The sequence below is a fragment of the Gavialis gangeticus genome, unplaced genomic scaffold, assembly GCF_001723915.1.
Source record: "Gavialis gangeticus isolate Ggan-Ray unplaced genomic scaffold, GavGan_comp1, whole genome shotgun sequence".
Lineage (NCBI taxonomy): Eukaryota > Metazoa > Chordata > Crocodylia > Gavialidae > Gavialis > Gavialis gangeticus.
The window spans coordinates 502,290-515,934 of record NW_017729031.1 but is presented as its reverse complement, the minus strand read 5'-3'; the positions used below and the strand labels follow the sequence as shown (position 1 = coordinate 515,934).

Below are 13,645 nucleotides of genomic sequence, written 5' to 3'. Positions count from 1 at the left end.
TATAATGGCGGGGGGGGGGGGTTGTTTTTAAAAAAAAAGCCAACATCTTTTAGAAAAGGTTCTGAATGAATGCATACTGGCTACAGCCACTTCAGATTCTTCATTCATTTGGACTATTCTTTTAAAATATGTAATATCTATTATTAAATATTTAACATTAAAATATATTTTAAATTAATTCTAATATATAGGTATTTATATTAATTTTTATAGTTTTTATAAAATTGCATTAAATCTCCACTTCAATTTATCTAAGATGAAAGTTGGTAACTGAAATAGACAAGGAAGTTCCAAAGCAAATTTTCAGAGCACAAACATATTTTTGATAAGCTATTAAAGGGGAGGAGAATTGACAGAGTAGTAAGCAGCATAGGAATTGGAACTCTTGCTCTCTTCAGTTAATGGTTGTCATTGCCGAATCTAAAACAGTAGTTTGATGAATAAAAGGGAAATATTTGAAAATGTTGACTATTTTAGACCAATGGTGCTCAACTTTTTTCCTTAGGCAGTGCTGGGTCCATCCATAGCCTGGCTGTGACTCGTGGTCCTGATCTGGCACCTGGGGTAGGCATGGCAAGGCCCCATCCAGTCATGTGGAGGAGGCTGGGGGGCCACCTGGTCCCGATCCATCCCTGCGGGGGAGAGGGGGAATGGTCCAGCTCTGAGCCAGCCCTGTGGGGGATAGAGGATGTGGCTCATCCCCAATCCAGCCCTGCAGGGGGAAGGGGGAAAGGCTTGGCCCCAATTCGTCTGGACAAGGGGGAAGGGAACATAGTCTAGCCCTAACCTAGCAGTTCACGGAGAAGGGGGTGTGGCCCAGCTCCACCCTGGCTGTGTGGGGTAAAGGCAGCATGGCCCAGCCTCTACCTGGCTGTGCTGAAGGAGGGGGCATGGGAATTTGGCAGCAGGGGAGGGTGGCTATTTCTCCCCTGCCTCCAAATTTCCCAACCTGTGGGGACCCTCACAGGCCAGATACAATGGCATTGTGGCTGCAGGCCAGAGGTTGAGCATCCATTTTATACTATTCATTTGCCTTAGTTTTTCCATTCAAAGTCTAAACTTATAAAAACAGAAATGGAAAAAATTGAAACTTAAAAAAAAGAAAAGGAAATTCTCTGCATTTAAACTGAACTTAATAAGACTGTTTTTTTTAATTATGCATCAACACCTTTTAGACCTCAGCCTTTTTATGGAATATCCAAGTTTCTTGGATAATACCATGCATGAAACCAATTCAGAAAAAACATCAGTTAGTCTAAAAATCTATCGGGGTCTAAAATTACACCTTAAACCCTTCGGATGGTCTTTTGACTACTCCATTTGTATCCATAAGCCTTTGTTATGAACATACACCCATAAAATGTAGTTTGGAATCTATGCAACATCCTTTGATAACCATCTACAATTAAAAAACACATACTGTGGATAGAAAGGAGATATTACTTGCATTATTGCTGCTTCAAAAATGTGAGGAGGGCCCAGTAGCTAAATAAATGCTTCAGCCAGTGCCACCAGCAATACAGGGACCCCAGCTTCAGGTAACAACACAGTTGGGAGCTAGCTTTAAACAACAGTTCAACAAGTTGAGGAGGAGCTTTACAAGGTACTGTTTCAACAGCAAATATTTAAAACTAAATCATTAAAAGTTCTTCTTTTCAAGCTTAACTTTTCAGAAACTTGAGGTTCAAAGCTTCATGCAAATATTTACACATGCATTTGCATGCCTTCTTTGTATATGCAATTAACACAGCTCTATTTGTTAAATGGGCTCATGTAATGAGGAAATGGATGCTTCAACCCATTTGTTTGTACAGCTGTCCAATTTGCATGTGCAGTTGTGGTTAAGTGGGCATGCAAAGAAGCCACGCACATTTTGGAGCATCTCAACTTTCTGAAAAATCACATCCTTAATTAAAATATGTGACATTGAGTCTCCATAAAATTAATGTCACGGATGAGATCAGTAATTTTCAGTAACATGGTACCCTCCATCAGAGAGGCACAACAATGCTTATTTTATACCTAAATATTAATTTCAAAGAGTAATTGCTGTCTTAAGTAAAGCAACAAGCTTTTCATCATAGGAATTTCATGAGGCTGAATTTGGCAAAAGGGGACCAACTCTTCTGTGATATTTATGTTCATAAGTGCACAAAATACAGTTTAACTGTAGTAAGCTTTACAAGCAGTTAGAAGAGATACATTACTAATCAGAGTAGTTTAAGAGCTTAAAAGTGGGAAAAGAGGATACAGCAAATTAGTTTAGTTACAGTATTTTTTAAATAAAGAACACTTACTACTTTCATAATAGATTTTTCCCATGCTATTGATTTCTGTAACTGCTGAATGCACAGAGCTACCTGTGCAGCACTGCGAGCTTCTGACAATGCCCTTCTCCATACCCTTAGCCCTGGAGCAATATCCTCTTCCATTCTGCATTGAAATATAGAAAAATTAAGCAGGTCACATCCGTGTTTGCTGATCTCTAAACGTGGAACAATCATTATCACATTGAAAGCCAAGCAATGACAAAACGTACACAGCCAATAAGTATAAGGTTTAAGCAACTAAATTTGATGTAGTGCACAGACTGTGGCTACGTGCCTCAAAGCTTAGTCACAACCAGTTAAATGTAAGATAACTTTGCGGGATTATCAACAAACATAACAAAAAAATATTTTTACAAAGCACCATGCAGAATAACATGATCCATATGGATCACAGACATACAAGAAGATACATAGATAACAGGCAATAGAAAATAGGCTCCAATTAGCAAAGAAGCACAATAATTTTTCAAGTTAATCTCAATAACCTACCCGTCACCATCACCACTAATGGATGGTGCAGGAGCAGGGACAGTAACTGTGCCCACATTATCCAGTTTGATCTGAATGGTGGTACTTAAGGGGCTCTTCAGATACCTTCGCTCTATGTTCCGCTCCAAGTCAGCAAGTCTGGTTACAGCTATATCTAGAGGGTTGTCACTCTTCCTCTCTAGAGCACTGGTACTGGCTTCTTCTCCTCCAGCACTTTCTCCACCATGCTTCTTGTGCAATTTAGTAATTGACTTATGTTCATAATATACCAGATCTTCCCTCTCTGATGCAGGCTCTGGACATATCCAGCCCTATATTTAATAGAAAGGTTTACATATTTGTTTGCTGCTGTAGTTGGCTAAGTGTGCACATAATGGAAGTGTTTTATGGAATTAACCTAAAATAGTCAGGGTACTACTCTCTTTAGCACATCACCGTAGTTAGTCATCAGTTCTTTAAAATCTCTCAAAATATTCAGATATTTAAATAATGAATTCTAAAATATAAGTACAATCTATTAGCAGTGTAATCTCTCAGCAACAACTTTCTCCCTGACAGCCCTCTGAAAACAGCAAGCTGCATTAGTCTCGGGGGGCAGATCATCAAAATAGATCAGTCACTCCAGCAGAAAGAATGAACCCAAACCTCAAACATCAGAAGATGATGACCAACCTATGCCACAGAGCTAATATATAACCTTCAACACTACTCCTTCCTAAACAAGAAGGCCCAGACTGCAGACATAAATATGCTGAGCCTATAACCACATTAAATAACCTCCTAGTTGTATTGGCAGCTGAGAAATCCTGAGCTCTTTCAGACTCACAATCTTCTTGGCCTTTTGGCTAAGATCAAGGTGTAGTTCCACGTAGCATGTACAAAAGGCTCTGTGTATTCCATGATTCTCCAGTCCTCAAAACAAATACGTGTCAATGCTCTTTTTATGCATTTTAAAGAGCAGCAACAAAAAACAAAACATACACAATTTCAGCACAAAGCACTACAAATACATGGCAAAATGAGCCCATTTCCATCAAATCTTTGTAGCTATCAAAATGTGCAGGACTCCACGTGTTATAAGCAAGCATTTTGCGAGGTGGCTACTAAGTGACTTCCTTATCAAAAGATTTAATCGTAACAAAAATAATGCTTATGTACTTCTTTTATGTTTGAAAAGTAGAAATCATTGCAGCTTCTATGATTATTAATAAAGTCAAATTATATTGGAGTTGTTCTATTTGTGAACCATAAAAGAATAATGAGAAGGTGATTACCCAAGAGTAAAACTGTTTGTATCTATTTTATATTCATATCAGTTTAGTAAATGCATTTTTAGTGATGGGTTTTACTGGAAGTCAGTTTTACCTTAACTTGCAAACTAGCTGATGCAACTCTCCTTTCTAGATCTTCCACCTGCTGAAGAATAGCCAGATCCATCTCCATCGCTTGCTCTTCTATTGACCAGTTTTCCACAACATCTCGAGTTACCTGGTTTTCCTCATTTTCATTTATTTCAATAATTGCAACTGCATTTGATAATCAAATTGTATTGTTTTATGTTAATGAACACTGTATTTTTCTTTACAAATTTAAAAAGAATCTTGATGTGTTACTTCAATGAAATCTTTCAGAATCATTATATGAATTTACTTGTAAAACATCCAAGATGAATACCTATTTTTTTAAACTGTAGTATCTGGCTTGGGGCCAGATGGAATGAGTCAAGGTGAAGCTGCAGTACATAGTGCAGCAGAAATTCCAGACAGCTCCAGGGGTCACCATAACCTAGTCAGGTCCACAGGACTAGGTTATGCTAGAAGCCTGGGCTGGGAAGCAGCCCAGAACAGAGGCAGCAAAAGTGATTACAAGGCACGTGCGACATCCTCCCACCAAGGCTGTGTGTTCTTTGTTGCAACTTTTGCCTTAATTTGTTGACAACTAACCTGGACTGAGGAGTACTCAAACCCACCTCTGTTAAGTATCCTTAAGTCAATATAATGCATGTAACATTCATAGCAATCACATACCATCCTTATTCTTGATGCAGGCCAGGGTGATGTAATCCATGTGTTTTTGTATTTGCTTCTGTAAGGCCTTTTCTCTTATTCCCCTGAGATGCAGCACTTTAAGCAAAGCTTTTAGGTCTTCTGGGTCAGTAATTCTCCACCACCCATACTGCATTTCTGAATGAAGATAAGTATGCAGATTCTTTACAACATTTTAAAAATTATGCACTAGTACAATCAGATCTATTTATATAAACCATGCAAATGAGTTTGGATACCTTAGCAGAAGAACTCAACATTTAGATAGTCTCAAAATATTGTTGGATTGTACTTACCTTCTGGTATGGGTTTTGGGCTGGGATAATCTACTGGTTTGGCTACTTCAACTGCTGTAGAGGGAGCAGAAGCTGCTTTTTCAGTTTGTGGTACTGGTGATTCACTTTTACTTGTTGGAACACTAGATGTCAAGAAGGAATTAGCATTCCCTTCTGATAAACCTAACCCTGATCCAAGACTAGGTAAAGGAGATGAAAATGGAACATTGGAAGTAAGAACTCCTGTAGGCCATCCACAAAACTGAAGTCCCATTATAGGCAATCCGGTCTTCATCTGCTACACCAAAAATATTTTAAAAAAATATTATTACTACAAGTACTAATACAGCAGAATGTAGAATTATGATTAGAGATACCATTATCTTAGGCATAATAAAAACATGAAAGAGGCCTTGACCCCTGGTTTACAGAATCTAAAGTGACAAAAAACATTTAATAACCTTTTCTAGAGTACAGTGAATGTTTAGAAAACTTGTTTCTGAATGGTCCAATTTCCTTTATCTTTTTCTGTTTTTCCATTCTGCCTACCAATTGCCAGCGCCACAACAAATTATTTGAACTATCATGAACAAGAGATTAAATATTTTGCTAGTCTAGCAATTTTAATCTGTTTGTGAACCAGTATTCAGCAGCATAAAAAAATGCTAAGCAGTGAACTACATCCAAACAACAGGTTTTAAAAAACAGGAACAAAACTAGAATTTAAGTGATCTGATTGGCCTCTACCACCCTTTTTGGCACTTAGTTACCTACCTGAAGCGGTGATAATGCAAAAGGGTTTAATCCAATAGAACTCTGTGCAGAGGCAGAACTGATAAGAGAGGATGGGACCGGTGAAGGCGATTTTGATGGAGGATGTGAATGAGGAGTTAGTGTAGAAGAAGTAGCTGGTGTATCTGTATTGGTAATTGAGGTGTCATCACATGGTATCCTTGGTAAAAGGCTGAACCACTGTCTGCTCTTTTCTGTAAGAGTCTTTAACAACTGGTCATTTGGAACTAATGGAGAATTGTAAAACTTCCCTGACCCACTTGCAATGGGATTAAAAAGATTACTAGGATCTGATTTTTCAGTGCTGCTTTGTGAAACAGTGGGCTGAAGGCTGCAGAGAGAGTTTTTGGAGTTATTTGGATAAGACAACATGCACCCATTTGCTGCACTGCCATTGGGTTTTTGGGACAAAATATCAGATTCAGGTGGCATTTTTGCTACCTCCAAGAGTTTGCTTAGCTTTGAAAAAGAGCCAGGCTTCTGTAAAAACAGATTAGTGTTGTCCTTTTCCTTAAGATCTTCCTTTTGCTCACAGTGAGTTGTACTTAAACAGTTTAATTTTTCCTCTGAGGTCTCAAACATCTCTTCTTTGATATGTATGCTTTCTGCATTTTTTAACTTCTCTTTCTCTTTTGCAATTTCTTCTAGACCTACAAAATTGAAAAACTGTAAACTTAATTATCACAAAACAAGGAACTAATTATACCACTCCCATGATAACTTTTATATACAGAGTAACTTTATCATCCACTTCCTTCCACTCTAAATTGCAATATATTTCAAGAACTTTATCATATAAAGAAGTAAAGCTGGGAGGGACCTAACCTGTTTCCGAACAGTTTGTAAAAGGACACAGAAATTTCAATGCCCTATGCTGCACGACTGCATACAGATTCAAACTTTATTAAGCACCATGTTGAAACCTAGGCCCCACTGAAATTAATTTTGCCATTGCCAACTTCAAAAGGGCCAAAATTCTGCCCAGACATTCATAAAGAACCACTGTAACTTGCATGCAGAATCTTTAAAATTTGAAGCGGTCTATCAGTGCTAATTTCTTTGGAAAGGACAAAACTTTCATAGTTTTGTTCTTGGAAAAAAAACACTAGTGGCTACAGAATTATTAACAAGTCACACGTTTGTACCAATAACGTGTATATTCTTTATGTTTATATAAAAGCTGTTTCCCCAAATTCACACCCATCTAGCCAGGGACTGAGAGGGAGGAGGGAGGGAAAGAAATCTTAGCTCATAGATCAGATGTCTCCCAAAGATGAAACAGGACATTTTCTGCCTTTTTTTTTTTTTTTTTTTTTTTATAATTAAAGAGATTAAAGCAGACTGGACATGTGCACTTATGTCATCTTAAATTTACTGCGCAGTAAGCAGGAATAGGTCAGCATCTACATGCATAGGCATTAAAAAGCATCAACACTGTGCTTGGACTCACTTGGAACTAAAGTTAGTCCCAAGTCAGTCCACACAGTGTTACTTCGCAGTACAGTGTCTACACGTGCATTACTGCACAGTACCTAATCAAGCGTAAATTTTATACCTGCATGATGAAGGTATCAAATTTACATGCAAATTGCCATAAGTTGCCATATTTACTGTGCAGTACAGGCATGCACGTGTAGACACATGCCCGTACTGCACAGTAATTTTGGTTACTGAGCAGTAAATGCGCACATATAGACACACCCACTATGAATTTTAGTTCCAGATGCTTGTTGCTTTTACTTTTTAATCTTCACCTAAAATGAGCTAAAACAACCGATATGAGCTAGGGATAGACAGATAAACAAATTAAAATACAAAAGCAATGTGCTTAGCACCCTGGTCAGCCTTCAATATCTTTTACGTGAAGAGGTTTATCTTTTATAAATGGGGTAAAAGTTGTTGTGGCTTTCTTCTCTACCATTCTCCCTTTGTCTGCCTTTTTTTTTTTTAGCCTTTATTAGTATGTGTCAATAACCATTAGTAAGAATCTTCCATAAGAAAAGAATGAAAGGGAAACGTGGCAGAGAAGAGGGAGGAAGGAGGAGGCAGGTACTTGGCATGGAAGATATTTGTTTGCTTAGTTTCTGCATCAGTTAGTGCAGCTGCACAATTACAGATAAGTAGGGGTCCTGTTTATGGTCTGTGGCTGGTTAACACCTGCAGAGGTTGCACATTTTTCAAAACCAGAATAATTTCAACAAGGCAAAAAAACCCACAAAAGCATGGAAAAATTAACTGCCTTAATTTTGTATTGTTCTTTTTGAATTTTTAAGGTGTCCACCACTGGTACTGAGTTTGGTACTAAAACTTGGATTTTTTTTAAATGAAAAAGCTTCTTAAGAAGGAAGGATTTATGATAATTGGGCAGATGGCTCATTGGTCTATGCCTCATGTTTCAAATACCTAGACACAGAAACCAAAAGTTCCAATCTCAGATGTTTAGCTTGCTAACATGGATTAACTCGACTATTATGCAAGTTATTGAATGGGGGGAAATGGGTGCCAGGGAAAAAAAAGGGAGCAAACTTCTTACATGAGACCTCTGGGTTTTTTGCTGGGAGTTTAACCATCCTTCAACAGTACTTACAGCAGGCATACAGCCAGCAGGCTGGACCCGTGTCAGGGAGCCTCTATCTGGCCCACTGGGCAACATGAAATTGGAATGCATGGGTTGGGGAAGTGGCCTGTCACAGAATCGGGGGCCTTGAGTACTGCTGGATGTTATGTTCGGCAGCAGGAGAGTGACTGAAGGATGATACAGCTCCAGTTTCCCTCAAACAGCTTGGCCCATCATCAGTGCTGTGGCCCTAGCTTCTTGGATGCCAATCCTGCCACCGCACCATATAAGAGCTGCCATATGCCCTGTGCTGGAGCCAAAGTTGCCACCACAGCATGGAGCATGGGGTGGCAGTAGCAGCTCTGGCATAGGGCATGTGGCAGAAGCTGGAGCTGCTGCTGCATACCCTATGCTGGAGCTGGAGCAGCTGCCACACGCTCCGGGCTGGAACCACTCAGAATCCAGCCTAGAGCCTTTACTGAGTTTGACATCTCTGACTCACACATTTGTCCTTGTAAACTTCACCACAGAAGTACATGTGTTAGTTTCTCAAGCATTTGGAGATACTATAGGCCCATGGTGGCCAAACTGCAGTTCACTAGCTCAGTATCTGTGGCTCTCCAGAAATTGGCCTAAGCCCTGCCCATTTCTCCCAGGACTGCCAGCTCAGGTGCCCAGAGTGGGGGCTGCAGCCACACCACTTACCTTAGGGTGTGCTCCCTGCAGGGAAAACCAGAGCAGCTCAGCACTGTGGTGGGAGGGGAGGAGGGAGGGTCACTTCTACTCTGGGTCACTCAGCCCCCACTCCCTTCCTCCTTCCCCACTCTCCTGCTCTTGAACTTCTGTGGAGGATCGGAAGTGGCTCACAAGGTAATTCTGGCCACCCCACTATAGGCTAAAACACCCTCACACCACAGCATTTTTTTTTATAAATTTAAGTCATTTTGGAAACTGGGAAATGAAATAAATGCTCAGCAGCTCCTAACATCTAATCACATGCAACTTTTAGTACCTACTTATGTGCAAAAAGTTCTTAATACACCACATAATACAATGATGGAATGGATATTTGGAAGAATGTGCCTTCAGAAAATATATAAAAGTATGCTGCTTTTGGGATCAGGAGTAGATTTAAGCTAGGCTTTGTTGTTCAGGTGCAAGTCAGGTTTAACTTGGTACCAAAGTCTTTGAGGATGTTTTTGTTAGATCTTTCCATGGATTGACCTCTCCATGGAATCTTGTGAGCTCAGTTATTCTTGGGAGACTTTTTGCCATGTTAGGCTGAACTTTCAGGAAATTAATAATTTCTTGCTGCATCCACATCAGAACTGAAAAATATATCTGTTCTAGAATCAAAAGCATAGAATTAGGTCCGTCTATGGGAAATCTATTGGGAATTCCTGAAAATTCAAATAGAACTGGATGTGAGATTCTGGATTGGTTTATCTTGAAAAAAAAAAGTGTGATTATAGTCAGCATGTACCCATGACAAAGAGCAAAGCCTATTTTTGTTTTAGTGAAATTGACTTCAAAGTCCCCTCAGCTGGAATACAGTGTGTAAAAAAGAACATAAAACTACACTGTAGATTAGAAAATAAAGTATTGTTTCAGCAGAGAATTAGGAAGGCATTATTTTATGGCACAACAATTGTGTTCATTTTTATTTCACATACACACAAACACAGAAACATTTGTATATATAAAATCTGTAAGCATATAATAAGTTGAAATACTTGCATAAACACTGAAATAAATTAAAATGGTTAAAAAGAAGTGCTTTTTCATGTATTATATAGTCAGTCTAAACATTGTCACAGGAAATGGAGACAAATAGTTCAGAAAGATTAAAAAGAACCTGAATATTAAGATTAAAACTATAACTCAGGGACCTCACTAGCTACATCAAAAATTATCTTGAAACCTTCTGTTTCAAGAGGTAAATTAACAGATTGAGCAACAGAAATAAATTTATCTTAGCCTCATCAAATAACACTGTGCAAATAGATAGATCTGTTGTGGGGTTTTTATCCTTCTGAAAATACAGGCCATTACTAGAAATGCAGATAGGTTAAATTAACCTGTGCTAAACTCTGGTATGGCCATTTCTAGAATTACTGTTTCACGTTTCTTACCTTCACCACTTTCCATGCCCTCCACAAAAATACCCCCACACTGGGGTAGAATCCAATATCGACGTCTATACCGATCCTGACCAAACATCATTGAACGTAAAGAGTGAGAAGCTTCAAACAATTTTTTTCTGTACTGGCTTTGTTGCTGTATAGAAAAAAGAGCATTATAATTCAGTGGGGGAAAAATCAATTGTTACCGCTTAAAACATCTCTTCAATGCTAGAAAAAAAACAACAGTTCATGAACCATCTGAGTATGCTGTTTTTCTGAAGTTTTAGTTGGGATATTTCACTCTTTTTGCTGGTCTGATTATTTTATTTAAAGAGCAAAATTGGTTTTAAATAATCAATTCAAGTATTTCTAGATTCATCTTATATGTATCAGCTTTACTTGTAGGATGAATTCTGAATTCTACCTTTTACTACCAACTTTCACCGAACAACAGGCTCAATGATTTTATTGCACAAGAAAAGCTCAAATCTTATCAATTATGCAATACAGCAAATGGTATATGGAGGACTGAACCTAGCCAGAGCAGTGTGAGATATTGTAGCTTCTGATGAGAATCTAATGAGATATTTCAATTGGTTCACAAATCAATCAGTTCAGAGATATCTGCAGATAGAGCCCATCTTCAAACATAAAGAGGTCTCTGGGAGGGGGGCAGTCTAACACAAATATCAGTTAGTTTACCCACTCCTTACTCCACTAAACTAGCACTTTTGGAAGCAGTGTATCATCCTGAATTGCCAGTTTATTGCAGCTGGCACCAGGAAAAAAGGAGTGGCAAAGCTAGGCAGGATGAATTTGCTAATAATCAGATGCAAGCTGTTTGATAAAAGCAGCAGAGTCCAAATACAGCAGAATCTTCAGCATACTATTTTCCATATCTACCAATCAACTTTTTTTCTTTTTATCCTATTTGATTACTTAATTCCATTAGACAGGTGGAAGGTTGGGAGCTGATTAACTGTAATTAAATGCACCAGAAAAAAGCTAGGGGGTAGGGACAGAAGTTACACATAAACTGGTTTAAGTGATCAGAAACTGGTTTAAGCCTGTAACAGAACATAAGTTCAGTGCACATAAACCAGTTTCAAAATGGCCGAAATTTGTTTAAGATATACTACATTCAGCCAGTTTCAGACTGAACTGATTTGGGTCAAACCGGTTTATGCAACTTCTGTCCAAGACCCCTTCCTGATTTAAGTTAAACCAGAGTCCTCCAGCATCCCAACAAGCTATCTGAGCTGGGCTGCGCTTTCTGCTCTGGAGAGCAGGGCTGGCCCTTTTCCTCTACCTGAGCAGCGGCGGGGATGTGGCAAGACACCAGCTGGCATGGCCCCATTTAGGCAAAGTGGGCAGGGAGGGGGTTAATTCTTCCTTCCTTCTCCCAACACAGCTGGGTTCTGCATGTCTGTCAAGGAGTAGCAGAGACTGAGGTGGCAACCCCAGCTGCAGGGCAGAAGGGATGGAGGCAGGGACAGATTATGACATGCTGGGGTCCTAAGCTAGGGGTTCCCAACCTTTCTATGCTGCGGCCCAGCAAACTGCGGACCAGAAGCAGCAGCAGCCCGGCAAACTGCGGACCACCACACAAAGCCCCGTGGCCGGAATTTCTGCCCAGAAAACAAGTAAAGATACCTCCACCCCCTGGGCTGGAGGGCGGGCCCAAACCTCAACCATAGCTGCCACAGGTCCTGTGGGAGGAGTTGCGGCCTCTGCCTGGCTCTGCAGGGCTGTGGTTTGCCGGTCCGCAGTCAATTCCAGTCTGGCAGCCAACCCTTCGCGGCACGGGGGTGGGTTTAGACACCCCTCATAATGTGAAGCCCTAAGCTGAAGCTTACTTAGTTTATGCCTAAATCTGGCAAGGGTGGAGGGAGGAATTAACCCCCTCCCTGCCCCTTTCACCTTTAACGGGGCCATGGCAAGACAGCATCTGGCCACATCCTGCCACTGGAGCAGCTAGGGGATGGGGAGGGGCAGCAGCTTTTGTCAGGGTACCCAGGAGGGGGTTTATTCTCCCCTCCCTTCCCTGTCCCACCAGCAGGGACTGGAGCCATTCTGGTACGGCATCATTAAGGCTAAGTGGGCAAGGAGGGGATTAATTCTCCCCCTCCCACTGGGGGACTGCAGCTGGGATGGAGCAGCCCCCCACCTCCATGCCCCCTGCAGGGTGGGGAGGGGAGCTCTGTGCAGGGCTGCCCAGCCCCAGAAGGGACTCTTCCCTCTGCTCCTCCCCCTGTGGATGGGGAGGGGAGCTCTGTTTGATGCTGTGGAGGGAAGTCTTCCTCCCTCCTCCTCTCTCTCTGCCACCGTGGGGTAGGGAGGGGGACTCTGCGCAGTGCTGCCCAACCTGGGCACAGGAAGTGGCTGTTACTGAGCCACAGCCACCAGGGATGGCCCCCCCTGTGGCCCAGGCAGCCATATAACGGGGCCAGGCTGGGCCGTAGGGGTGGGGCTATCTGTAGGGGTTGCAGCTCACTGACAGGGAGGCTGAACCCTGTCAGTGAGCACAGGCTGGCCTCATGAGAACATGCACGGGCAGGGGCTGGCCAGGCAGCAGGCTACCCAGATCGCCTGGGAGGCATTGCAGAGGCTTGTGGGTCCACAGCAAGCTCCCGCAGCAGGCTGCTGGATTCTAGGCCTACTGGCACCTCTGAGCCAGCCCAGGTAGCCCACTGCCCCGCCAGTTGCTGCCTACATGTGCCAGGCCAGGCTGCACTCACCGACAGGGCTCAGCCCCCTGTCACTCAGCCACAGCCACTGTGGATGGCCCTGCCCCTGCAGCTGTCTCCGCCACAACTCAGCAGGGCCGGCCCAGGCTGTGGGTGCGGGGCCATCCCTGGCAGCTGTGGCTCAGTGACAGTCACTCCCTGCACCCAGACTGAGCCAGGCCAGGCAGCACCACACAGAGCTCTCCCTCCCCACCCTATGGTAGCCGGGGGGAAGAGGAGGATGTGGGAAAGTCCCCCTTCAGCACTGAACAGAGTCCCCTCCCCACTCTGTGGGGGGGGGGGGGAAA

General features: G+C 41.8%; 1 protein-coding gene across 16 annotated transcripts in view; it reads right to left on the bottom strand.

The window, feature by feature from the left end:
• Positions 1 to 13,645, bottom strand: part of BAZ2B (bromodomain adjacent to zinc finger domain 2B) — a 327,194-nt gene that overhangs the window by 27,064 nt on the left and 286,485 nt on the right. For 10 of the 16 annotated variants that reach the window (XM_019522327.1, XM_019522330.1, XM_019522333.1 and 7 more), the window contains 7 exons: positions 10,621 to 10,765; positions 5,914 to 6,581; positions 5,161 to 5,437; positions 4,847 to 5,002; positions 4,185 to 4,345; positions 2,820 to 3,130; positions 2,298 to 2,433 (listed from right to left, as the gene is read on the bottom strand). In XM_019522327.1, coding sequence (XP_019377872.1) covers positions 2,298 to 2,433; positions 2,820 to 3,130; positions 4,185 to 4,345; positions 4,847 to 5,002; positions 5,161 to 5,437; positions 5,914 to 6,581; positions 10,621 to 10,765 — 1,854 coding nt within the window. The remainder of the gene's footprint in view (positions 1 to 2,297; positions 2,434 to 2,819; positions 3,131 to 4,184; positions 4,346 to 4,846; positions 5,003 to 5,160; positions 5,438 to 5,913; positions 6,582 to 10,620; positions 10,766 to 13,645) is intronic. The other 6 variants (XM_019522337.1, XM_019522341.1, XM_019522342.1 and 3 more) reach the window with 3 other exon arrangements.